General features: G+C 45.7%; 1 protein-coding gene across 5 annotated transcripts in view; it reads left to right on the top strand.

Moving 5' to 3' along the window:
- The first annotated feature begins 234 nt into the window (after positions 1 to 234).
- The window catches only part of Dnmt1 (DNA methyltransferase 1), a 70,223-nt gene continuing 46,288 nt past the window's right edge, over positions 235 to 24,169 (top strand). For all 5 annotated transcript variants that reach the window (XM_045142589.1, XM_045142591.1, XM_045142590.1 and 2 more), the window contains exons 1-6: positions 235 to 354; positions 18,312 to 18,348; positions 19,865 to 19,972; positions 20,150 to 20,369; positions 21,450 to 21,525; positions 22,799 to 22,877. In XM_045142589.1, coding sequence (XP_044998524.1) covers positions 275 to 354; positions 18,312 to 18,348; positions 19,865 to 19,972; positions 20,150 to 20,369; positions 21,450 to 21,525; positions 22,799 to 22,877 — 600 coding nt within the window. In that variant the 5' untranslated portion in view covers positions 235 to 274. The remainder of the gene's footprint in view (positions 355 to 18,311; positions 18,349 to 19,864; positions 19,973 to 20,149; positions 20,370 to 21,449; positions 21,526 to 22,798; positions 22,878 to 24,169) is intronic.

Here is a 24,169-nt window from a genome sequence, read left to right as displayed (position 1 = left end):
GCTCACAGCTTTCGCTCTAGGATTCCCCAAGAATGAATGAACGGCACTACCACCGCTCCGGCAGCAACCAGCAGGGCTTGCCTGAGCGCAGGGCCGGGGGGCTGCGCATGCGCCACCCCACGTGACGCGGTTCCTTCGTGGTACAGTCCTGCCTTCCCCCCCTCGCTGGCTCGGGTGGTACGCTCTGCCTCCTCCCCCTAGCCCCTCCCCATCGGTTTCTGCGCGCCAAAAGCCAGGGCCTCAGAGCTGCCGTCGCTCCCTGCACCCTGCCGCGATGCCCGCCCGCACGGCCCCTGCCCGAGTGCCTGCCATGGCCACCCAGGCTGTCTCCTTACCCGAGCACGTCCGCAGGCGGTAGGTGCCACGCGCGGGAGGGGACCTGGGGATGAGACACGTTCGGGTGGAGTGTGGGGGGCTCCAGCTGCTGGGTGGCTCGAGTGGTCTGTTGCTGACAGCCAGGGCGCGCATGCGCATTGCTTGGCGCGGGCAGGGTGGCGCGCTTCCGGTTGAATGTTAACCTGACTGTTTGGCGCCAAAATGGGCAAAGTCCCCCTTTTACGGCTTCCCAGCTTCTGTTTAACTTCAAACTGTAAGGGGGGATTCTCTTCTGGTCCCACAGTTAGAACAACCTTGGGGTTTGTCTTGTATGTGTGTGGTGGTCCATGTTTGTCTTCAGCCACCAGGCCTGCCTTCAGGAAGTGGGCAGCCCACGGCCTTTGGACGCCCCTCAGTTTTGGCCTCCACTTCCGGTCCTCTGCCTGCTCTCTTGGGGGTCCTTCTAACATCCCCCGGAGCTGAGCATCTCCATGGTGGCTTCTAGAGATGGATGTAGCTGGTAGAGGCTACGGGTGTGGAGGGCCCAGGTTTGCCACCCTTGACTTCTGGGGAATTCCTTCCGTCATTTCCTGGGACCACGCTGTCCCTGTGTCACTGCGAAGTCTTGCTCTGGAAGCATCTCTGACAATGTAGCCCTCGGTCTGAGCAGCTTGCAGGCCAGATTCTTTAAGCAAACCAACTCCTGTAATGCCTGGCTCCCAATTGAATCCTTGCTAGCACTGTTGAATATATAATGGGACTGAGAGGTGCATAATGGATCCCCCATATTGCAAAGCATGCCTCTAATGACTTCTGTGTGCTCAGTTTGGCGGGAACTGGTTTCCCGTCCTCTTGCTCTAGAAGGACATCAGTTCATTTCTGAAGGCAGTTCCACGTGAGGTGTAATGAGTCACAGAAGTGCTGACCAGGCCTGGACCCTTTCCAACTGGATCTGTGAACCCACTTTTGCCAGTTCTTATTTTTGTGGACTTGTTCACTGGTCGTGCCTGGCTGGCTGCAGTTTAGGCTTTGGGGACTTTGGGGGATGAAGTGGGGAGGATATTTGATTGAAACTACCTCCATCTTTTCACACCTTCCTCTCCCCTAGGACCAAACTCACGGCCTAGGCAAGCTTTCTATCACTGAGTTACACCTCCTGCTTAAAAATTCAAAAAAAATTTTTTTAAAAATATTTTTATTTATTTATTTACTTATTTATTTAAGAGCGACAGACACAGGGAGAAAGACAGATAGAGGGTGAGGGAATGGGCGCGCCAGGGCTTCCAGCCTCTGCAAACGAACTCCAGATGCGTGCACCCCCTTGTGCATCTGGCTAACGTGGGACCTGGGGAACCGAGCCTCGAACCGGAGTCCTTAGGCTTCACAGGCAAGCGCTTAACCGCTAAGCCTTCTCTCCAGCCCTTAATTTTTATTAAGATTTTCCATGATTATAAAAAAATATCCCACGGTAATACCCTCCCTCCCCCCGCACACTTTCCCCTTTGAAATTCCATTCTCCTTCATGTTACCTCCCCATCTCAATCATTGTACTTACATATATACAATACCAACCTATTAAGTACCCACCTCCCTGCTTAAATTTTTTATGCAATAGAATCTTGCTAAGTTTTTCTGGCTGGCTTCTAATTCTCAGGCTTTTTTTTGTTTTGTTTTTTGAGGTAGGGTCTTGCTCTACTTCAGGCTGACCTGGAATTCACTATGGAGTCTCAGGCTGGCCTCAAACTCACGGTGATCCGGTGTGCACCACCACACCTAGTTTTTTTTTTTTTCTTTTTTCAGCAGTGTAGCCTAGGCCAGCAACTTCTGGCCCTCCTGCTTGTGCCTTACAAGTGCTGGGATTACATGCATGTGCTCCCATGCCTGTCTCTCAAGCTTGCAATCTTCCTTAGTATCCTCAGTGGTGTCACCATACTGGTTTGTGTTTGAGTTTGTTTTAGACCCTTCAATTTTTTTCCCTCAATTTTTATTAACATTTTCTGTGATTATAAAAAATATTCCATGGTAATACCCTCCCTCCCCCACCCCACTTTCCCCTTTGAAATTCCATTGTCCATCATATCCCCTCCCCATTTCAATAAGTCTTTTATTTTGATGTCATGATCTTTTCCTCCTCTTATGATGGTCTTGTGTAGGTAGTGTCAGGCACTGTGAAGTTATGGATATCCAGGCCATTTTATGTCTGGAGGGAGCACATTGTAAGGAGTCCTACCCTTCCTTTAGCTCTTACATTCTTTCCGCCACCTCTTCCGCATTAGACCCTGAGCCTTGGAAGGTGTGATCAAGATGTTACTCAGTACTCCAGTCCTTTCTTTCCATCACCATGATAACTTCTGAGTCATCCCAAGGTCACTGCCATCTGAAAAGAGAAGATTCTCTACCCAAAGTGAGAGTAGCGTTAATATAAGGGTGTAGATATTAAGAGAAGTGCTTACTGGGCAGCTTGCTAAGCATCGTATACACATTTATACAGACATCATCAGATGTTACACCCCTAGGGCTCATGACTACCCCTGTTTTAAGTTTTCAGTATCAGGGATGTATTCCCTCCCATGGAGCAGGCCTCCAGTCCAATTGGAGGGCAGTTGGTTTCTACCATGACAGATGTGCCACTGTTGCACCTGTTAGTTCATTTGGCTTGGCTGGCCTATTTTTTTTTTAAGAATATACTTAGAGAAGGAGAGAGCCAGTGAACATACACATGCCAGGGCCTCCAACCACTGTAAACGAACTCCAAATGCATGTGCTCCCTTGTGCATCTGGCTTACGTGGGTCCTAGAGAGTCGAACCAGGATCCTCTCTGGCTTTGCAGGCAAATGCCTTGACTGCTGGACCCTTGTCTTTTGACCATATAGGCACTGAAAATGTCAGTTTATGTATGTGACCCTCTCGACAGATTTGTCTTTACAGTTTAAATAATACTACAAGCCAGATGAAGTGGCACATGCCTTTAATCCCACACTCGGGAGGCAGAAGTAGGAGGATGACAGTGAGTTCGAGGTCACCCTGAGACTCCATAGTGAATTCCAGGTTAGCCTGGGCCAGAGTGAAACCCTGCCTTGAAAAACCAAAAAATAAAAAATAAAAACAATAAAAAAAATACTACAAGGTTAGAGAGATGGCTCAGAGGTTAAGATGCTTGCCTGTAAAACCTAACAGCCCAAGTTTGATTTCCCAGTTCCCATGTAAAGCAAGATGCACAAAGTGGCACATGCATCTGGAGTCCATTTGCAGTTACTTGAGGATCTGGTGTGCCCATTCTGTCTCCTATCCCTACTTGCAAATAAAATTATAAAATAAAATTACAGAAAGATACTAAACATAGCATTCAATGATTACCTAAAGTTAGGTTTGTAAACAGACGTAACTGTGTGTTCATGTGCATGTGCACATGTATGGAGGCCATAGGTTGATGTTGGAGATCTTCCTCGATCACTTTATACCTTATTTGTAAAGTGTGTGTAGATAGTATGTATGGGGGCGTGTGCGTGCATGTGCATCTGTGCACAGATGTGTGCATACCTGTGAACACATGTGGAGGTCAGAGGAAGATGCCAGGTGCCCTTACGTCCTTGACACAAGGTCTTACTGAACCTAGATCTTGCCAGGTTTTGGCTAAACTGACCAACTGAGTCCCAGTGATGTTTCTGATTCTGCCTTCTCAGCTTTGGAGTTGTGAAGCCATGTCCAGCTTTTAAAAATATTTTTACTTACAAAGAGGGAGAAAGAAGAGAGGGAGAGAAGAGGCATAGTGGGTCCTCTTGCTACTGCAAGCAAACTCCAGACACATGTACACTTTATGCACATGGCTTTAGTAGGTACTGGGGAATTGAACCCAGGCTGGTAGGCTTTGTGAGCCAGTGCCTTTAAGCACTGAGCCATCTTCTCACCCTCCATGACATCTACTTAAAAAAAAAAAAAGTAAGCCGGGCGTGGTGGTGCATACCTTTAACCCCCAGCACTCGGGAGGCATAGGTAGGAGGATCACTGAGTTCAAGGCCACCCTGAGACTACATAGTGAATTCCAGGTCAGCCTAGACTAGAGTGAGACCCTACCTCTAAAAACAAAACAAAACAAAACAAAACAAAAAAAGTGTAGCTCGGTCGTGTGTTAAAATATTTCCAGTATTTAGATTCTAAGTATTTAACTCTTTGTTTTTGAAATATACCTCAAGTCTTCTTAAAAAAACAAAAATCGGGCTGGAGAGATGGCTTAGCGGTTAAGCGCTTGCCTGTGAAGCCTACGGACCCCGGTTCGAGGCTCGGTTCCCCAGGTCCCACGTTAGCCAGATGCACAAGGGGGCGCACGCGTCTGGAGTTCGTTTGCAGAGGCTGGAAGCCCTGGTGCGCCCATTCTCTCTCTCTCCCTCTATCTGTCTTTCTCTCTGTGTCTATCGCTCTCAAATAAATAAATAAAATTAAATAAAAAAAAAAAACCAAAAATCATGCCTTGTAGCCAGAAATGATGGTACGTGCCTGTCATTGTAGCACTTAGGAGTTGGAGGCAGTAGGATCAGGAGTTCAGTTTTTCTTTGATTAAAAACTGAGTTCCTGGGCAGTCTGGGGTATATTATGTGACTCTATCTCAAAAACAAAATACAGGGCTGGAGAGATGGCCCAGTGGTTAAGATGCTTGCTTGCAAGGCCTATGGCCTGGGGTTAATTCTCTAGTATCCGTGTAAAGCCAGATGTGCAAAGTGGCATGTGCATCTGAAGTTCCTTTGCAGTGGCAAGATGTTCTGATGTGCCCATATTCTGTGTCTCTTCCCAGCTGGCCTTGAACTTAGTGATGTTCTTACCTCTGCCTCCCAAGTGCTAGAAGTAACGTTGTATGTCACCATGCCCTGCTTTACTGCTAGCAAGTAAATAAAAATTTAAAAAGACAAGTTGAGGGCTGGAGAGATGGCTTAGCGGTTAAGATGCTGCCTGCAAAGCCAAAGGACCCAGGTTTGACTACCCAGGACCCACATAAGCCAGATCCACAAAGGGGCACATGCATCTGGAGTTTATGGTGTACCCATTCTCTCTCTACTTGCCTATTTCTGTATCTCTCTCAAATAAATAAATAAAAATAATTTTTTTTAAAGGTTGGGACCAACAGCTTGGTTTCCCTGCTTCATACGCTGCCTGGTATGCTTGGCCTGAAGTCCATAATTCCCACCAACCACCTGGTTTCATCTGTGTTCTCAAAAGTCACAGGCCTTGTCTGAGGTTAATAGGGCTTGGGTCCATGAAGAGCAGTGGGTGTGAGGCTGGATCCCACCACCTGATTCCCAAAACTGGCTACCATCCTTTCTTCAGGTTTTTTTTTTTTCCCAAGGTAGGGTCTCACTCTAGCCCAGGTTGACCTGGAATTCACTATGGAGTCTCAGAGTGTCCTCAAACTCACTGTAATCCTCCTACCTCTGCCTCCTGAGTGCTGGGATTAAAGGCATGCCCACCACGCACAGCTTTAATTTTTTTTTTTTAAATTTATTTGCAAGCAGAGAGAGAGAGAGAAGAGACAGAATGGGCGTGCCAGTGCCTCTAGCCACTGCAAAGGAACTCCAGATGTTTGCACCACCCTGCATCTGGCTTTACGTGGGTACTGGGGGCTCGAACCCTGGTTGTCAGGCTCCATAGGCAAACACCTTGACCACTGATCCATCTCTGCAGCCCAGGTTATTATTTTATTATCATTATTATTATTTTAATTTTTATTAGCATTTTCCATGATTATAAAAAATATCCCATGGTAATTCCCTCCCTCCCCCCCCCCCGACACTTTCCCCTTTGAAATTCCATTCTCCATCGTATATTATTATTTTGAGGTAGTGTTTCACACTAGCCCAGGCTGACCTGGAATTCACTGTGTAGTCTCTGGCTGGCCTTGAATTTATGGTGATCCTCCTACCTCTGCCTTCTGAGTGCTGGGATTAAAGCCATGTGCCACCACACCTGCTTGGTTTTTTTTTTTAATTTTTTAAATTTTTTGAGGTAGGGTCTCACTCTAGCCCAGGCTGACCTGGAATTCACTATGGATTCTCAGGGTGGCCTCAAACTCATGGCAATCCTCCTACCTCTGCCTCCCGAGGGCTGGGATTAAAGGTGTGTGCCACCAGGCCTAGCTTGTTTTTTTTTTTTAACTGACAATTTCCATAATTATAGACAATAAACCATGATAATTACCCCCCTCACTCCTTTAAAACTCCACTTTCCATCTTATTCTCTCCCCCTCTGTCTCTTTTATTTTGATATCATCTTTTCCTCTATTATATAGGTAGTGCCAGGCACTGTGAGGTCATGGATATTCAGGGCATTTTGTATCTAGATGAGCAAATTGTAAGGAGTCCTACCCTTCCTTTGGCTCTTACATTCTTTTTTTCCCAAATAATTTTTTTATTATTGTTGACAACTTCCGTAATTGCAGACAATTAACCATGATAATCCTCCTCCCCCCCACCAACTTTCCTGACACAACTCCACTCCATCATATCCCTTATTCTTTTCAGTCTCTTATTTTTATTTTAGAGAGAATTGGCGCCTAGGGTCTCAGCCACTGCATTTGAACTCCAGACACTTGTACCACCTACTGGGCATCTGTGACCCTGTCCTTGCATCACCTTTGTGCATCTGGCTTATGTGGGATCTGGAGAATCAAACATGGGTCCTTAGTCTTTGTGGGCAAATGTCTTAACTGCTAAGCCATCTCTCAAGCCCCAGTCTCTTTTAATTTTGATGCCATCATCTTTTCCTCCTATTATGATGGTCTTGTGAGGTAGTGCCAGACATTGCAAGGTCAGAGGTATCCAGGCCATTTTGTGTCTGGAAAAGTGCATTGTAAGGCATTCTGTCCTTCCTTTGGCTCTTACTGTTTTCTCACCACCTCTTTCACAATGGACCCTGAGCCTTGGAAATTTGATAGAGATGTTTAAGTGCTGAGCACTCCTGTCACTTCTCAGCACCATGGTGCCTTTTGACTCATTCCAGAGGTCACTACCATCTGAAAAGAGAAGGTTCTGTAACCAAAAATGAGAGTGGCATTAATATATGGGTATAAACATTAAGAGAAGTGCTTACTGGGCAATCTAGTGAGCATAGTATATGCATTTAGCCAGACACCAGCAAGCATTACACCCCTAGGGCTTATGACTTCCCCCATCATAGGTTTTCAGTATCAGGGATGTATTCCCTCCCATGGAGCGGGCCCCCAGTTCAATTAGAGTGGTTGGTTTCTCCCATAACAGACATGTGACAATTGAATCTGTGGGTTCATTTGGCCTGGCTAGTCAAACTTAAGGCTTGTATTGTTCACTGTTGTTTCTCTCCACTGATGGCTTTTTAAAAAAAAATATGTTTGTGAGGAGAGAATGGGTGTATCATGGCCTCTAGGCACTGTAGAGGTATTCCAGATGCATGTGTCACTTTGTGCATCTGGTTTTATGTGGGTACTGGGGAATTGAGCCTGGGTCATTAGCTTTGGAGGCAAGCACTTTAACTCTCTCCAGCCCCTCCCCCTTTCTATAGCTTTAAGTGCCTGTATATAGAGATTTTTAAAATTTTAATTCTTCTATTGACAAATTCCATAATTGTAAACAATATCCCATGGTAATTCCCACTTTCCCCTTTGAAACTCCACTCTCCATCATATCCCTTCCCCCTTTCAATCAGTCTCTTTTATTTATTTATTTTTATTTTATTTATTTTTTCGAGGTAGGGTCTCACTCTAGCTCAGGCTGACTTGGAATTCACTGTGTAGTCTTAGGGTGGCCTCGAACTCATGGCGATTGTCCTATCTCTGCCTCCCTAGTGCTGGGATTAAAGACGTGTGCCACCATGCTTGGCTCTTTTATTTTGATGTCATGATCTTTTCCTCCTATTATGATGGTCTTGTGTAGGTAGTGTCAGGCACTGTGAGGTCATGGATATCCAGGCCATTTTGTGTCTGGAGGAGCATGTTGAATGGAGTCCTTTGGCTCTTACATTCTTTCCTCCACCTCTTCTGCAATGGACCCTGAGCCATGGAAGGTGTGATAGAGATATTGCAGTGCTGAGCATTCTGTCACTTCTCAGCACCATGATGCTTTCTGAGTCATCCCAAGGTCACTGCCATCTGAAAAGAGAAGATTCTTTAATCAAAAAGAGAGCCGCATTAATACATGGGTATGAACATTAAGAAAAGTGCTCACTGCCCCCCCCCCTTTAAAAAAATTTTTTTATTAGAGAGAGTGGGCCAGGGAGGATGGGCATGCTAGGGCCTCTAGTCACTGCAAAGGTATTCCAGATGCATGTGCCACCTTGTGCATCTGGCTTTACATAGGTACTGGGGAATTGAACCTGGGTCCTTTGGCTTTGCCAACAAGCGCCTTAACCACTAAGCCATTTCTCCAGTCCCACCCATCCTTTCTTTAGGATCTGGGGATTAAGCTCTAGGGCTCTGTACATGGTAAGTACATTCTGTTCCACTGAGATAGACTCCCCCCATTCCTTTCTTCCGGTGTATGCAGATAGTCATGCCCGCTGTGTACATACTGTTGATCTTTTGTCTGTGAAGATCTCTCACTGAACCAGGAATCCCTGATTTTCAATTAGACTGGCTGACCAGTGATCCCCAGACATCCTCCTGTGTTCACATCCTCAGTGCTGGGGTTATAGGCATGCCCAGTCTTGCCTGGCTTTTTATGTGAGGATCAAACTCAGGTCTTCTTGCTTGCAACAGTAGGTGCTCTTAGCCACCGAGCCATCTCCACAGCCACCTTTTTCATTCTTTTATTTATGTATTTTTGTTTTTTCAAGGTAGGGCTTCACTCTAGCCTAGGCTGACCTGGAATTCACTATATGGTCTCAGGGTAGCCTCGAATTCATGGTGATCCTCTTACCTCTGCCTCCCAAGTGCTGGGGTTAAAGGTGTGCACCATCATGCATGCCCAGCTTTATTTTTATTTTTTTTAAAGATACATTTTATTTATTTGAGAGAGAGACAGAGAGACAGAGAGACAGAGCAGGAAAATGGGCACACTAGGGTCTACACCCACTGCAAACAAACTCCAGACGCATGTACCACCTTGTGCATCTGGCTTACATGGGTCCTGGGGAATCAAACCAAGGTCTTTTGGCCCTGCAGGCAAGCGCCTTAACCGCTAAGTGGGGGAGGGGGATAGAGAGCGAGAGCACAGATGGGCACCCTAGGGCCTCCAGTCACTGAAAACAACTCCAGATGCATGTGCCACCTTGTGCATCTGGCTTATGTGGGTACTTGGGAATCGAACCTGGGTCCTTAGTCTTTGTAGGCAAGTGTCTTAACCACTCAACCATCTCTTCAGCTGCCTTTATTTTGGTGGGGGGGGGTGGGGTTCAAAGTAGGGTCTCACTGTAGCCCAGGCTGACCTGGAATTACTATGTAGTTTCAGGGTAGCCTCAAACTCATGTTGATCATCCTGCCTCTGCCTCCCGAGCATCACAACATGGGGGCTTTTTTTTTTGCTCGTGTGTGTGCTTGCCTGTCTTTGCCAGAGCTAAAATTCAAGTGTCCTGCTTCATTATTCTTCTGCCTGTTCTTTGAGTCAGTTTATGACCAGTCCTAAAGCTCTGCAATTCCATGGTCTCTACTCCCTTACAGGACAGGTTCAGGCACTTGTAACCATATCCAGCTGTTTAACATAGGTTTTGGAGATTCCAACTTGTGCAGCTTCAGGCCCTGCCTCCCAAGCCCTCATACTTGTGCAAGAGTGCACTTTGCCATCGAGCCATCTCTCTAGCCCTAGTTTTTTTTATTTTAAATTTATTTATTATTGACAGCTTCCATAATTGTAAACAATATCCCATGGTAGTTACCTCCCTCCCCCCACTTTCCCCTTTGAAACTCCATTCTCCATCACATCCCCTCCTCCTCTCAGTTTCTCTTTTATATTGATGTCATGGTCTGTTCCTCCTGTTATGATGGTCTTGTGTAGGTAGTGTCAGGGACTGTGAGGTCATGGATATACAGGCCATTTTGTGTCTGGGGGAAGCACATTGTAAGGAGTCTTATCCCTCCTTTGGCTCTTACATTCTTTCCACAACTCTTCTGCAATGGACCCTGATTGAGATATTTCAGGGCTGAGCACTCCTCTGTTACTTCTCAGCACCATGATGCCTTATGAGTCATCCCAAGGTTACTGCCATCTGAAAAGAGAAGCTTCTCTAACCAAAAGTGAGAGTAGCATTAATATAAGGGTATGAACACTGAGAGAAATGCTTACTGGGCTGTTTGATGAGCATAGTACACACATTTAGCCAGACAGCAGCAGACGTTACACCCCTAGGGCTCATGACTACATCTCTTGTAGGTTTTCTGTATCGGGGATGTATTCCCTCCCATAGAGCGGGCCTCCAGTCAAATTAGAGGGCAGTTGGTTTCCCACATAACAGACGTGCCACTATTGCATCCGTTGGCTCATTTGGCCTGGCTGGCCAAATATAAGGCTTGCAGTGTCCACTGTTGTAGCCCTAGGTTTTTTTTTTTAATGTATGGTGTGTGTGTGTGTGTGTGTGTGTGTGTGTGTGTGTGTGTGTGTGTGTGATATAGAAGTTCATGTGTGGTGTAGTGTGTGCACGTGCATTCCATTGTGTATGTAGAGGCCAGAGAAGAATGTCTGGTGTCTGTCATTTATCCACCTAGTTCCTTGAGACGGTGTCTGTGTGAACATGTAGCTGCAGTTTGCCTGAACCCCAGTGATTCTCTGCTCTCCACTTCCAGCAGGACTGAGGTTACAGATGTGTGTGGCCACAGCTTGTTGTTTCGTAGGTCCTGAGGTGGACTTGGATTTTAGCTTGTGAATAGTGTTCTTATCCCCAAGTCTTCCCAAAGTGGGGATTGAACCTTACACATGCTTGTTCTACCTCAGAGCTCTATCCTTTTTCCAGAAGGATTGGGACTTGTCAACTCACCCTTCCAGATGCCTTTGGAGTTGAGAGTTACTTCAGGGAGTGTTGTCAGTGGAGTGGATGGAATGCTTTATCCATTGTGCCTGCAGCTTAGTGCACATGCATGTTGGAGACTGAGATATTTGCATGCTATGCTTCCTCTGTAAAGAAGCCTGGGTTGCACACTGACTGCATACACATGTACCACTTGTACATCTGGCTTTACGTGGGTACTGGGCAATAGAACCTAGGGTGTTTGGACTTCACAGGCAAGTGCCTTCACTGTTAACCCATTTCTCCAGCCCTCTATTCTCTCCCCCACCCCCCGAGGTAAGGTCTCATTCTGGCCCAGGCTGACTTGGAATTCATATGTAGTCTTAGGGTAGCCTCAAACTCACAGCAATCCTCCTACCTCTGCCTTCTGAGTGCTGGGATTAAAGGTGTGCACCACCACACTGAACTCCCTTCTATTCTTTATTTTGTTTTTTCGAGGTAGAGTTTCAACTAAGGGCTGGGATTAAAGGTGTTCACTACCATGTACACCCAGCTTTTTTAATTTTTAATTTTATTTTTTCAAAGATTTTATTTTTATTTATTAGAGACAGAGAGAGTGAGAGAGAGGGAATGGGTATGCCAGGGACTCCAGCCACTACAAATGAACTCCAGATACATGTGCCACCATGTGTATCTGGCTTATTTGGACCTGGAGAATCAAACCTGGGTCCTTAGGCTTCTCAGGCATGCACCTTAACTGCTAAGCCATCTTTCCATCCTGGCTTTTTAAAAACATATTTTATTCATTTGAGAGAGAGGGAAAAAAAGTATGGGCTTTCTTATTTGCTTATCATTCTGTGATTAGATAAAGCTGGGTCTAGAAATAGGACTTAGTGCTAGTCCTGTGACTGCTACTGATTGATAGATAGTGAGGCACAAGTTGTCTTAGCTAGCATGTGTCCTTCTGCCCCTCTGTGGTAGGATCGCAGAATACACACTGAGTCATCTAAGTTCTCAGTGTCTCAGTGCCCCATCTGTTTTTTTTTTTTTTTTTTTTTTTTTTTTTTCTAGAGGTGCTGGGGATGGAACCCTAGTCCTTGCTCATAGGCAAGCACCCTGTCACTGAAGCTACTACCCTGTCTTCCACATTGAAGCTGCAAAATGGGGCCAGGGCCGGGCGTGGTGGTGCACGCCTTTAATCCCAGCCTTCAGGAGGCAGAGGTAGGAGGATTGCTGTGAATTTGAGGACACCCTGAGACTCCATAGTGAATTCCAAGTCAGCCTGGGCTGAAGTGAGACCCTACCTCGAAAAACCAAAACAAACCACACACACACACACACACACACACACTGGGGCTGGGGCTGACTACTCCAGTGGCATTCAGCTGAGCTCATGGTCAGTGTGTCAGTGCTAGCCTGGAGGTGTTCATCCAAACTCTTGACTTTAGAGAGCCACCATATTTTTAAAAATAAGTTTTTTTTATTTACATGAGAGAAAGAGTGAGAGCATGGATGCTCCATAGCCTCTAGCCACTGCAGATGAACTCCAGAGGCATGTGCCACCCTGTGTATCTGGGGAATTGAATCTGGGTCCTTTGGCTTTATAGGTAATTGCCTTAACTGCAAGGCCATCTCTCCAGCCGAGCCAGCATAATTTAAAAGCAAGGTGGGGAGGGGGAGAGCTGGGGAAATAGCTCAGTGGGAAAAACACTTAGTGTGCAAGCCTGAGGACCCCTGTAAAAGCTGGGTGTAGTGGCATGCACCTGTAATCCCAGCCCTGGGAGGTGGAGACAGGAGGATCCTGGGGCTAACAAGTGTAACTGAGTTAGTTAGCTCCAGGTTCAGTGAGAGACCATGTCTCCATAAGGGGAGAATAGCTGGACGTGGTGGCACATACCTTTAAACCTAACACTTGGGAGGCAGAGGTAGAAGGATCACCATGAATTTGAGGCCACCCTTAGAGTACATAGTGAATTCCAGGTCAGCCTGGACCAGAGTGAGACCCTACCTCGGAAAACCAAAGAAAAACAAAGAGAAGCCGGGCATGATGGCACATGCCTTTAATCCCAGCACTCATTCAGGAGGCAGAGATAAGAGGCTGGCCTTGAGTTCAAGGCCACCTTGAGACTATATAGTGAATTCCTGCTCAGCCTGGGCTAGAGTGAGAACCTACCTCAAAAAACAGACAAAGAAAATAAGGTGAGGCAAGAGCAAGACCCCACCCTGAAAACTAAAAAGGAGCTGGGTATGGTGGTGCATGCCTTTAATCCCAGCACTTGGAGGCAGAAGTAGGATCGCTGTAAGTTCGGAGGCCAGCCTGGAACTAGAGTACGTTCCAGGTAAGCCTACTCTAAAAAGCCAAAACAATCAAAAAAAGTGGGGAATAAATGAAGACATTTGATGTTTTGACGTGTACATGCATAAACACACACTACAGGTGTGTGTACACATGACAAAAGTGAGTGTGCAGCTCTGTTGCTGAGATGACCTGTTCATGTAGTCAACATGAACAGAATTGCTTGTGTATGTGTTTAAAGGCAGGGTCTTGCTGTAGCCCAGGCTGACCTGGAATTCCCTATGTAGTCTCATGGCAGCCTTGAACTCATGGCAATCCTCCTACCTCTGCCCCCAAGGGCTGGGATTAAAGGTATGCGCCACCACTTGTGTGTGTGTTTAAATTTATTTACAAGCAGGAGACAGAATGGCACACCAGGGCTTCTTACCACTGCAAACTCTAGATGTGTGCTCTACTTTCCGCATCTGGTTTTATGCGGATATTGGTGAATCAAACTCGGAACGTTAGATATTGCAAGAAAGTGCCTTGCCCACTGAGTATTGCTCCAGCCTCGTGTTTATTTCAACCTTGTTGGCTAACTTGTAGAATGATCTAGGCTTGCTTTTCTGCAGTTTCCTTAGTCTTTTTCCAGTCCTTTTTAAAACTTTATATGTGTGTGTGTGTGTGTGTGTGTGTGTGTGTGTGTGTATGTGTATGTGTGTGTGTGTATATATATAATTTTTTTTTCAAGGTAGGGTTTTGCTCTAGCCCAGGCTGACCTGGAATTTACTATGTAGTCTCAGGGTGGCCTTAACTCATGGCGATCCTCCTACCTCTGCCTCCTGAATGCTGGGATTAAAGGCATGTACCTTCACACCCAGCTTTTAAAAATACTTATTTATTTGGGAAAGAGAGAGAATGGGCATGCCAGGGCCTCCAGACACACTTGCCATCTCGTGTATCTGGTTTATGTGGGCCCTGGGGAATTGAACCTGGGTCCTTTGGCTTTGCAGGCAAGTGCCTTAACCACTAAGCACTTCCTCCAGCCCTTAAAAAAATATTTATTTATGAGAGAGAGCGAGAGAGAATGGGCATGCCTAGGCCTCTACCCACTGCAAACAAACTCCAGATGCATGTGCCACCATGTGCATTTGACTTATGTGGGTCCTGGGGAATCAAACGTGGGTCCTTAGGTTTTGCGGGCAAGCGCTTTAAGGGCTAAGCCATCTCTCTAGTCCTTTCTAAAAAAAAAAACAAAAAACAAAAAAACAAACAAACAAAAAAAACAAAAAAAAAACTTTGAAATAGTCTTTGTAGCCCAGGCTGGACTGAGACTTTGAGTGTTGAATACAGGTATGACCTACCAAGCCTGGCTTAGTCTTGTTCTTTTTTTTTTTTTTTTAATTTAAAAAATTTTTTTATTTATTTATTTGAGAGCGACAGACACAGACAGAAAGACAGATAGAGGGAGAGAGAGAGAATGGGCGTGCCAGGGCTTCCAGCCTCTGCAAACAAACTCCAGACGCGTGCGCCCCCTTGTGCATCTGGCTAAGGTGGGACCTGGGGAACCGAGCCTCGAACCGGGGTCCTTAGGCTTCACAGGCGAGTGCTTAACCGCTAAGCCATCTCTCCAGCCCTTAGTCTTGTTCTTGAACTGTGTCTCTTTAGGATTGAAGTGGCTTTCTATTCTCTTGATTTTAGGATCGTGTGTGTTCAGGATAGATCCCTGGGTCGTGTGCATGCTAGGGAAGCACTCTGCATCCAAGGCCGCCAAACATATTACATTTGTACAGAACTCAGTTCTGCAGGTCAGAAATCGGCCGGGGGGAGGGGTTCTGGGGTTCACCAGATGAAACTCAGGATGTCCAGGCTGCATTCCTTACTGGAAGTATTGAGGCATGCAATGTTAGCTACTGTTCCTGGGCTGCTGGAAAACATGGTTTCTTACTATTGTAAGATTAGAAGACTCCTGTCTCTCTTTTTTTTTTTTTTTTTCTTTTTTGAGGTAGGGTCTCGCTCTAGTCTCAGGGTGGCCTTGAACTCATGGTGATCCTCCTTCCTCTGCCACCCGAGTGCTGCGATTAAATTCATCCGCCACACTCCCGGCTTTTTCTTTCTGAGACAAGGTGGCTCACTAACCCTGAGCTCACTGATTTCGCCAGATTAGCTAGCCAGCAAGCCTCAGGGATCTTTCTGTCTCTGTCTCCCCAGTGCTGGGATTATAAGCACTTGCTGCTGTTTGGCTGGAGATGGAACTCTGGTGACACTAACTTCACTGAGCCTCCCAGACCCTGTTTTGTCATTCATTTGTGTTTGTGTGGCACACCAGGGTCTCCTTTGCTGCAAATAAATGCCCATCTGGTTTTGTAAGGTGGCTGAGGAACCTGGGTCAGCAGACTTTGCAAGTAAGACCTTTAACTGCTGAGCCATCCTCCCCCCAATTTTTTAATCTTTTGTTTATTTGCAAATGGGGGGGCTGATATAGAGTGGGTGCACCAGGGCCTCTAAGCCACTACAAATAAATTCCAAACTTGTGCGCCATATTTGGCTTTATATGAGTACTGGGGGATTGGACCTGAGTGGGTTTAAACCCAGGTGTTTTTTTTTTTTTTTTTTTTAAATTTTTATTAACATTTTCCATGATTATAAAATATATCCCATGGTAATTCCCTCCCTCCCCACCCCCACACTTTCCCGTTTGAAATTCCATTCTCAATCATATTACCTCCCCATTACAATCATTGTAATTACATATATACAATATCAACCTATTAAGTATCCTCCTCCCTTCCTTTCTCCACCCTTTATGTCTCCTTTTCAACTTACTGGCCTCTGCTACTAAGTATTTTCATTCTCACACAGAAGCCCAGTCATCTGTAGCTAGGATCCCCATATGAGGGAGAACATGTGGCGCTTGGCTTTCTGGGCCTGGTAAACCCAGGTGGTTTTGCAGGCAAGCACTTTAACTGCTGAGACATCTCTCCAGCTTCCCATTTTGTTTTTCTGCAATAGGGTTGCTATATCTTAGCTGTCCTCAAACTCTTTTTTGTTTTTAATTTTTATTTATTTGACAGAGAAAGAGGGAGACAAAGAGCCAGAGAATGGGTGCCCCAGGGCCTCCCACCACTGTAGATGAACTCCAGATGCATGTGCCACCTTGTGCATCTGGCTAACTTGGGTCCTGGGGAATCGAACCTGGGTCCTTTGGCTTGGCAGGCAAATGCCTTAACCACTAAGCTACCCCTCCAGCCTTATCCTCAAACTCTTGATTGTCATGCCTCAGTCTCTCAGGTGTTGAGATTATAGTCATTCAATTTTTAAAAATATTTTATTTTGATTTATTTGACAGAAGGAGGGAAAGAGAAAGAGAATGGGTGCGCCAGGGCTTCCAGCTACTGCAAATGAACTCCAGACATGTGTGCTAACATGGGTCTTGGGGAATCAAACCTGAGTCCTTTGCCTTTGCAGGCAGACACTTTAACCGCTAAGCCATCCCTGCAGCCCAAGATTATGGTCATTCTTGAACCTTGTCTTTAACTGCGGGCGGGGGGGGGGGCTCAGGATTCAAAAACTGCTTAGCTGGTCAGGGTTCAAGCTGTGTCCTGCCCCCATTTTTTTTTAACATTTTTATTTCTTTATATTGAGAGAAAGAGGAAGATAGTAAGAGAATGGGCATGCCAGGGCCTCCAGTGCCGCAAACTCCAGACCATGTGCCACCTTGTGCATCTGGCTTACGTGGGGCCCGGGGATTCAAGCCGGGGTCCCTTGGCTTTGGAGACAAGTGCCTTAACCACTAAGCCATCTCTCTACCCTACCATTTCATTTTTTTTTTATTTGCAAAAATATGAATGAACAAGAATGGGTTACTAGGGCTGTAGCCACTGCAAACGAACTCCAGATGCATATAGTGTTTATTACCACCATGTGTGCATGGTGCTAGTTTTTCCTCCCACCCCCTTCCTCTATATGTTGCACACATATCCTGTATGTGAATTCAGGTGTGTTTGCTTGGTATACATTTGGAGGTCAGAGGACAACCTCAGGTGTTGGTCCTAGCCTTTTAACTTGAGACAGGCTCTCTTTCTGTTTTCCTCCAAGGTAGTGTCTTACTCTAGTCCAGGCTGACCTGGAATTCACTATGTAGTCTCAAGCTGGCCTCAAACTCTCGGCGACCCTCCTATCTCTGCCTCCCAAATGCGGGAATTAAAGGTGTGCGCCATCACACCCAGCTGAGACAGGCTTTCTTGTTCACTGCTGTTTGCCAGGCTAGCTGGCCTTTGGTCTTCCAGGGATTCTCCTGTGCTTCTCATCCCACTGTACAAGCACTACAAATTGGTGTGGTGGCATACACCTTTTATCCCAGCATTTGGAAGCCTGAGGTAGGATTTCTGTGAGTTCAAAGCCAGCCTGGGTTTACAGAGTGAATTCTAGGTCAGCCTGGGCTAGAGTGGTTCTTACCTGTCACACCAGCAAGGTTATCCTGAGCCACACAACAAATTTAAGGCCACCTGGAGCTACATGAGACCTTGTCTCAAAACAAAAAGTTCATGTTAAAGACTGGGTTAATGGGAGGTAGAAGCCACATTATTTTTCCCCCTAACTCACATATGTTAGCTTATTTTCAAATTTTGTTTGTTTTATGCAGATTGTGTTCACATTGTTGCCCAGGCTGGCTACAGAGTCTCAAGTATCCCCTTGCCTCAGCCTTCTGAGTAACTTTGTATCACCATTTCAGGGCTCCAGAATTCTATAAAAGTATGGTGTTGATTCTCAGAGGTCAATGAAATTAATGAGGTGGATTTTTTTCCTTATTCCTTTCCTCCAGGCTCAAAGACTTGGAAAGAAACAGCTTAACAGAAAAGGTAATCTCCATTATGTTCTTTAAAATATTTTGACCATGTCATGCATATATTTGATCATATCTACACCTGCCCATTCCATTTGAACTCCTTCGTCCCCACAAGACCCCCTCCTATATTCGTTTATGTGTACGTGTCCCACTGACTTTAGGATTGTTCGAATGAGCATGGGAGGGAGATTATTTATAGGAGCATGGGTAGTTTACCAGTAATTTTTTTTTTTTTTCCTGAGGTAGGTCTCACTCTAGCTCAGGCTGACCTGGAATTCACTATGGAGTCTCAGGGTGGCCTCAAACTCACAGCGATCCTCCTACCTCTGTCTCCCGAGTTCTGGGATTAAAGGCATGCACCACCATGCTGTCTTAAAAATCCTTTATTATAGTGGTGTTCTGGGTACTGTGCATATGGAACCTGTGCACATCTTCCTGTAGGTTTTTTAATTTGTTTATTTTGAGAGAGAGGGAGTAGGAGGAAAGAGAACAGGAGAGAGTGAGAGTAAACAAGCGAGCACCAGGCAAAGTTTAAATGCATGCAGCACAATGTGAATCTGGCTTTATGTGGGTATGGGGAATCAAACTTGGGCGATCAGAGTTTGCAAGCAAGTGCCATTAATTGCTTGCTGAGCCCCGTGTAGCCTTCCTCCACCCCCGAGGTAGGGTTTCACTCTAGCCCAGGCTGACCTGGAATTCCCTGTGTCTCAAGGTGGTATTGAACTCACAGCGATCCTCCTCCTTCTGTCTCCCGAATACTGGGATTAAAGGTGTGTGCCACCACACCTGGCTTTGTTTTTGAGACAGGATTTTATATAGCCTAGGCTAGCTTAGAACTCACTATGTAGCCTAGGCTGGCCTTGAACTCTTGTTCTTGCCTCCATCTTCCCAATGATGTGATTACAGGTGTGCATATTTTATTGTTTGAAGTGGTTTCACTGTGCAGCTAAAGCTGTCCTTGAACTTGTGATCCTCTTGTCTCAGCTTCCTGAGTTAGTGGGATTCGAGTTGTGTGCCACTGAGCCTGTCTCTCCATATCACGTAAATGGACTCTAGTTAATACAATGCAAATGCTGTCCAAATAGTTCTACTGTGTTCATGGGACGACGACAAAACTAGTGTTCAGTACAAGCAAAATTACTTAAGAATATTTTTCATCTCATGTTAGTAAATCTGTGGGTGCAAAATACATGGCTGTGGAGGGCTGACTAACTCACAGCGATCCTCCTACTTCAGTGGCCTGAGTGCCACCACGCCCAGGTTTGTTTGTTTGTTTTCTTTTTTTTTTTTTTTTTTTTGAGACAGCATCTCTATAGCCCAAGCTGGCCTTGCACTCATGACAACCTCTTTGCCTAACCATCTGGGTGCTGGGATTACAGGTGTGTACCACCATGTTCCGCTTGCATTATTAGTGTTTGGGCTAAGACTTTGCTACCTACCATTCACCTGGTGAAGTGACCCTACAGCTTAATTAATCTATTAGTTAATAACTTGGGTGTTGGGGCCTGCTAAGCCTCTCTTTCCCATAGGAGTGTGTGAAAGAGAAATTGAATCTCCTGCATGATTTTCTGCAAACGGAAATAAAGAATCAGTTATGTGACTTGGAAATCAAGTTACATAAAGAGGAATTATCTGAGGTAAGTCTGTCCTTAGCATCCAGGCTTCTAGAAAACCATCTCTCTGGAACATGCCGGTGATTGGGGGAGGGGGGTACAAGCATTGCCTGATGATGATGGAAGCGCATGTGTTTCCTTGTTTGTTCTTGCCACTCGTCTCGTGTACATTTACTGCTGAATTATCCTTTCCTGCTGTAGGAGGGCTACCTGGCTAAAGTCAAATCCCTTTTAAATAAAGATTTGTCTTTGGAGAGTGGGACTCACACTCTCAATCGAGAAGCGAACGGCTGTTTACAGAACGGGAGCCAGCCAAGCCGCCAAGGCAGGAGAGTAGCAATGGCCGAGTCAAACACGTCCCCCAAGCCGGGTTCCAAGCCTCGTACACCCAGGAGAAGCAAGTCTGACAGTGAGACTAAGTGTAAGGACATATAACTTGGGCTTTTGTTTGGTTTTGGTGGTTTTTTTTTTTTTTTTTTTTTCTTTCCTGAGGTAAGGACTCAATCTAGCTCAGGCTGACCTGGAATTCAGTATGTAGTCTCAGGGTGGCCTTGAACTCACGGTGACCTTCCTACCTCTGCCTCCTAAGTGCTGGGATGGTTTGGTTTTGGTTATTTTGAGACAGGGTTTTGCTGTGTAGCCCAGGCTGTGCTTTGACTTGAGAGCTGCCTGCATCACCCTCCTGAGTGCTGGCTCTCTGCAGCTTTCCTGACTTGGGTTCAGCTTGCTTGAGGCTGTGGCACACAGGAAGGGACAGTGCAACTGTGACCCATAGGCACTCTTAGGCAGTATTTTCTGGTGCTGGGAACTAAACCCAGGGCCTCATGAATACTGGGGATACTGTCTCTGTCATATTCTCTGGTGTTTTTCTTATTTTTTTTGGGGGGGGTGTAGCATATGTTTATGTGTGTGTGCTTTGAATCAAGGGCTCACTCTAGCCTAGGTTGACTCAAATTCCTGGTAGTCCTTCTGCCTCAGTCTCCCTAGTGCTGACCTTAATAGGTATGAGCCACCACATGCCTTGCTTTTCCATTTAGGATTTTTTTCTTTTCCTGAGGTAGTCTTGCTGTAGCCGAGGCAGACCTGGAATTCACTAGGTAGTCTCAGGGTGGCCTTGAACTCAACAGCTGCCCTCTTACATCTGCCTCCCAACTGCTATGATTAAAGGCATGCACCACCATATCCAGCTTCATTTAGGATTTTTGATATTTACAGTGGTGGGAAAATGATACACTTTCACTTGAAACCATTCTTGCAGTTTTGTTTTCCAGATTTTCCTGGGTTCCCCATGTCTAGTGTTCTGTCCAGATACTAAGCAGGGGTAGCTCTGATGCTGGCTGCTGGCATGTGCAAGCCAGCTTACCAGGGATTCCGCTAGACTGCCGTGCTGACTAGTGCTTGCTCCTGCAGCATTTGGCTTTTTTAGTGTAGTCTTGAAGTATTCCATGGCCATAGACTTGTTTATTCATAGTGTCTTTTTCTTATATTTTGTTTTGGACAGACGAGGCTTCATCTAGCTCCATGGTCACGCGGAGAGCTACCAGGCAGACCACTATAACATCTCATTTCACAAAGGGGTAAGTATACAATGGCAGAGCTATTGCTATTTCTGAGCTTGATTTTTTTTGCAAAATATGAATGGGATTGCTAGACTGGAATTTTGCACTTCTGGCTTTCATATTGTATAGTTTATTTTTTCTTTTTGAGGTAGGGTTTTACTCTAGTTCAGGTTGACCTGGAATTCACTATGTAGTCTCAGTGTAGCCTTGAACTCATGGTGAGCCTCCTAACTGCCTCCCAAGGGCTGGGATTAAAGGCGTATGCCACCACACCCAGCTTAATTTTTTTTTTTTTTAATTTATCTTCCCTCAATGGTAGGGATAGAACCTGGGCTTGGCTTATGCTAGGCAGCTCCACAGCCTAACCATGCCCCCATCCCTCACTGTGGATTCTAGGCAGGAGCTCTACCCCTGAGCCACACCCCTTTACCTGTTCGTTTTCATATTGCAATTTTTGTTCACTAACAATACTTCTAATGACCTCATCTATTTGTACTCCTACAGAAAACCTCAAATATATGCAAAACTATAGCATGTATTATAATGAACCTTCAAATATTTGTCACTTAGAGTCCACTCTTGTCACCTCATAGCTATTATTCAATCCCTGCCTTGATTGCTTTGAAGTCAATCTAACATATGCCATTTCATAAACATAGGTTTTATTAAAGCTTTTTACAAAGTTTTTTCTTTTTGTAATACTGGTTATAGAACCTTAAGCATGTTATGCAAATGCTGTACCACTAAGTCCTAGCCCTAGCTTTTTTTAAAAATTTATTTTATTTTATTATTTGCAAGAGAAGGAGGTAGGGAGGAGAGAGAGAGAAAGGATGCACCAGAGCCTCTAGCCAATGCAAACGAACTCCAGGTGCATGTGTCCTCTTGTGCATCTGGTTTATGTGGGTCCTGGGAAATTGAACCTGGGTCGTTTGGCTTCGCAGGCATGCGCCTTAACTGCTAGGCCATCTCTCCAGCCCCCTAGCTTCTTTATTGTGATTGACTTCTTCAAAGACAGGTGCATCATGTCTCTTCTGACATGGCAGCCATTGTTCTGTATCTAGATCTGATTTCTAAGTGGCTTACAAAATGGTGATATTCTAATGTTTCAAAGAAACACCAGGATATAAGCCTTTTTTTTTTTTTCTTTTGTCATTTTGGCAATGAGGATCTCTCCTGAGAGGGAAGGTGACCTGGGTCTAAAGAGGTTCTTTTGTGGAAGAGTGGAAGTCACTGAGGGCCCACTGGAGGTCCAAGGTCCCTGAACTAACATTTGCCTTACTGTGTATGGCAGCCCTGCCAAAAGGAAGCCTGAGGAAGAATCTGAAAGGGCAGTCTCAGATGAGTCTGTTGGAGATGACGAGAGAGACCAGGTAGGGCTGGCATTGATTCTGTAGTATATACAATGCATGTATACTGTACATAGAATGCATGTATGGTATGTGCACTATGTATAAGATCTATAGGGAGTATGTACATGGGGAGAGGGAAGGAGGACCTGTTGAAGGAATTGGCTCACAGATGGTGGAGTCTGGAGTTTGGAATTTAAAGGGCAGCCTAGGAGGCTGCAGGGCCCACAAGAGTTGATGTAAATAAAGTCTGAAGGCATATGGATGTAGAATTTCTTAGTTCATTCTTCTGGTGTGGCATCAAACCCAGGACCTCTAGCGTGCTAGGTAAGCATTCTGCCATGAGCCCCGGAATTTCATTTATACGTATTTTTATTTAAGTTGGGCTCGTGCTTGTGTGAATGTTAGTGTGTGCTGTGTGTACATGTGCATAGGCCAAAGGGTATTGGGTGTCCTTGTCTCACTTGTCTGTTCCTTTGACACTGAGTTTGTCACTGAACCTGGTGCTGCTGTTCTTTCAGTGAAGCCCAGCAGTTCTGTTCTCTCCCACAGGACTGAGGGTACAGGCATCCATGGCCACACTGCCTTTTTACATAGGTGCTGGGGATCAAATTCAGGCCTTTGTGCTAGGGCAGCAAGCACTCTTACCTGCTGAGCCATGTCTCCAATCCCTCCCCCCTTTTTAAAAAATATTTATTTATTTGAGAGATTGAGAGAGAGAGAATGGGCGCAGCAGGGCCTTCAGCCACTACAAAGGAACTCAGATGCATGCACCCCCTTGTGCATCTGGTTTATGTGGGTCCTGGGGAGTCAAACCGAGGTCCTTAAACTTTGTAGGCATGTACCTTACCACTAAGCCATCTCTCCAGCCCACCCTTTTTTGTTTTGTTTTTATTTGTACCTGTAGGGGTGTTTCCAGGACCTCTAACTGGCACAAGTGAACTCAAGGTGCTTGCTCCATTTTGTGCATCTGGCTTTACATGGGTACTGGGGAGCTGAAACCGAGCTAGCAGGTTTTGTAAGCAAGTACCTTTAACTTCTGCGCCATCTCCCCCTGTCCTCTAATTCAGGCTGACCTGAAACTATGTATCTTAGCCTGGCCTGGAACTTAACAGCAATCCTCCTACCTCATCCTCCTGAATGCTAGGATTATAAATGTGGGCCACCACTCCTGGCTTTCCCACTGTTTGCTTCATGGCTTTGGTGTTGATCTGCGTAAAGACATTGTCAAGCTGGGGAGATGGCTCAGAAGTTACAGGTGCTTGCTTGCAAAGCCTTCTGGCCTGTATTGGCCCTAGTGTAATTGTCCAGTACCC

This window comes from Jaculus jaculus, chromosome 2 (genome assembly GCF_020740685.1).
Source record: "Jaculus jaculus isolate mJacJac1 chromosome 2, mJacJac1.mat.Y.cur, whole genome shotgun sequence".
In the NCBI taxonomy this organism is placed as follows: Eukaryota; Metazoa; Chordata; class Mammalia; order Rodentia; family Dipodidae; genus Jaculus; species Jaculus jaculus.
Note: the sequence above shows the minus strand (reverse complement) of the source record. Positions and strands in the feature narration are given on the sequence as shown.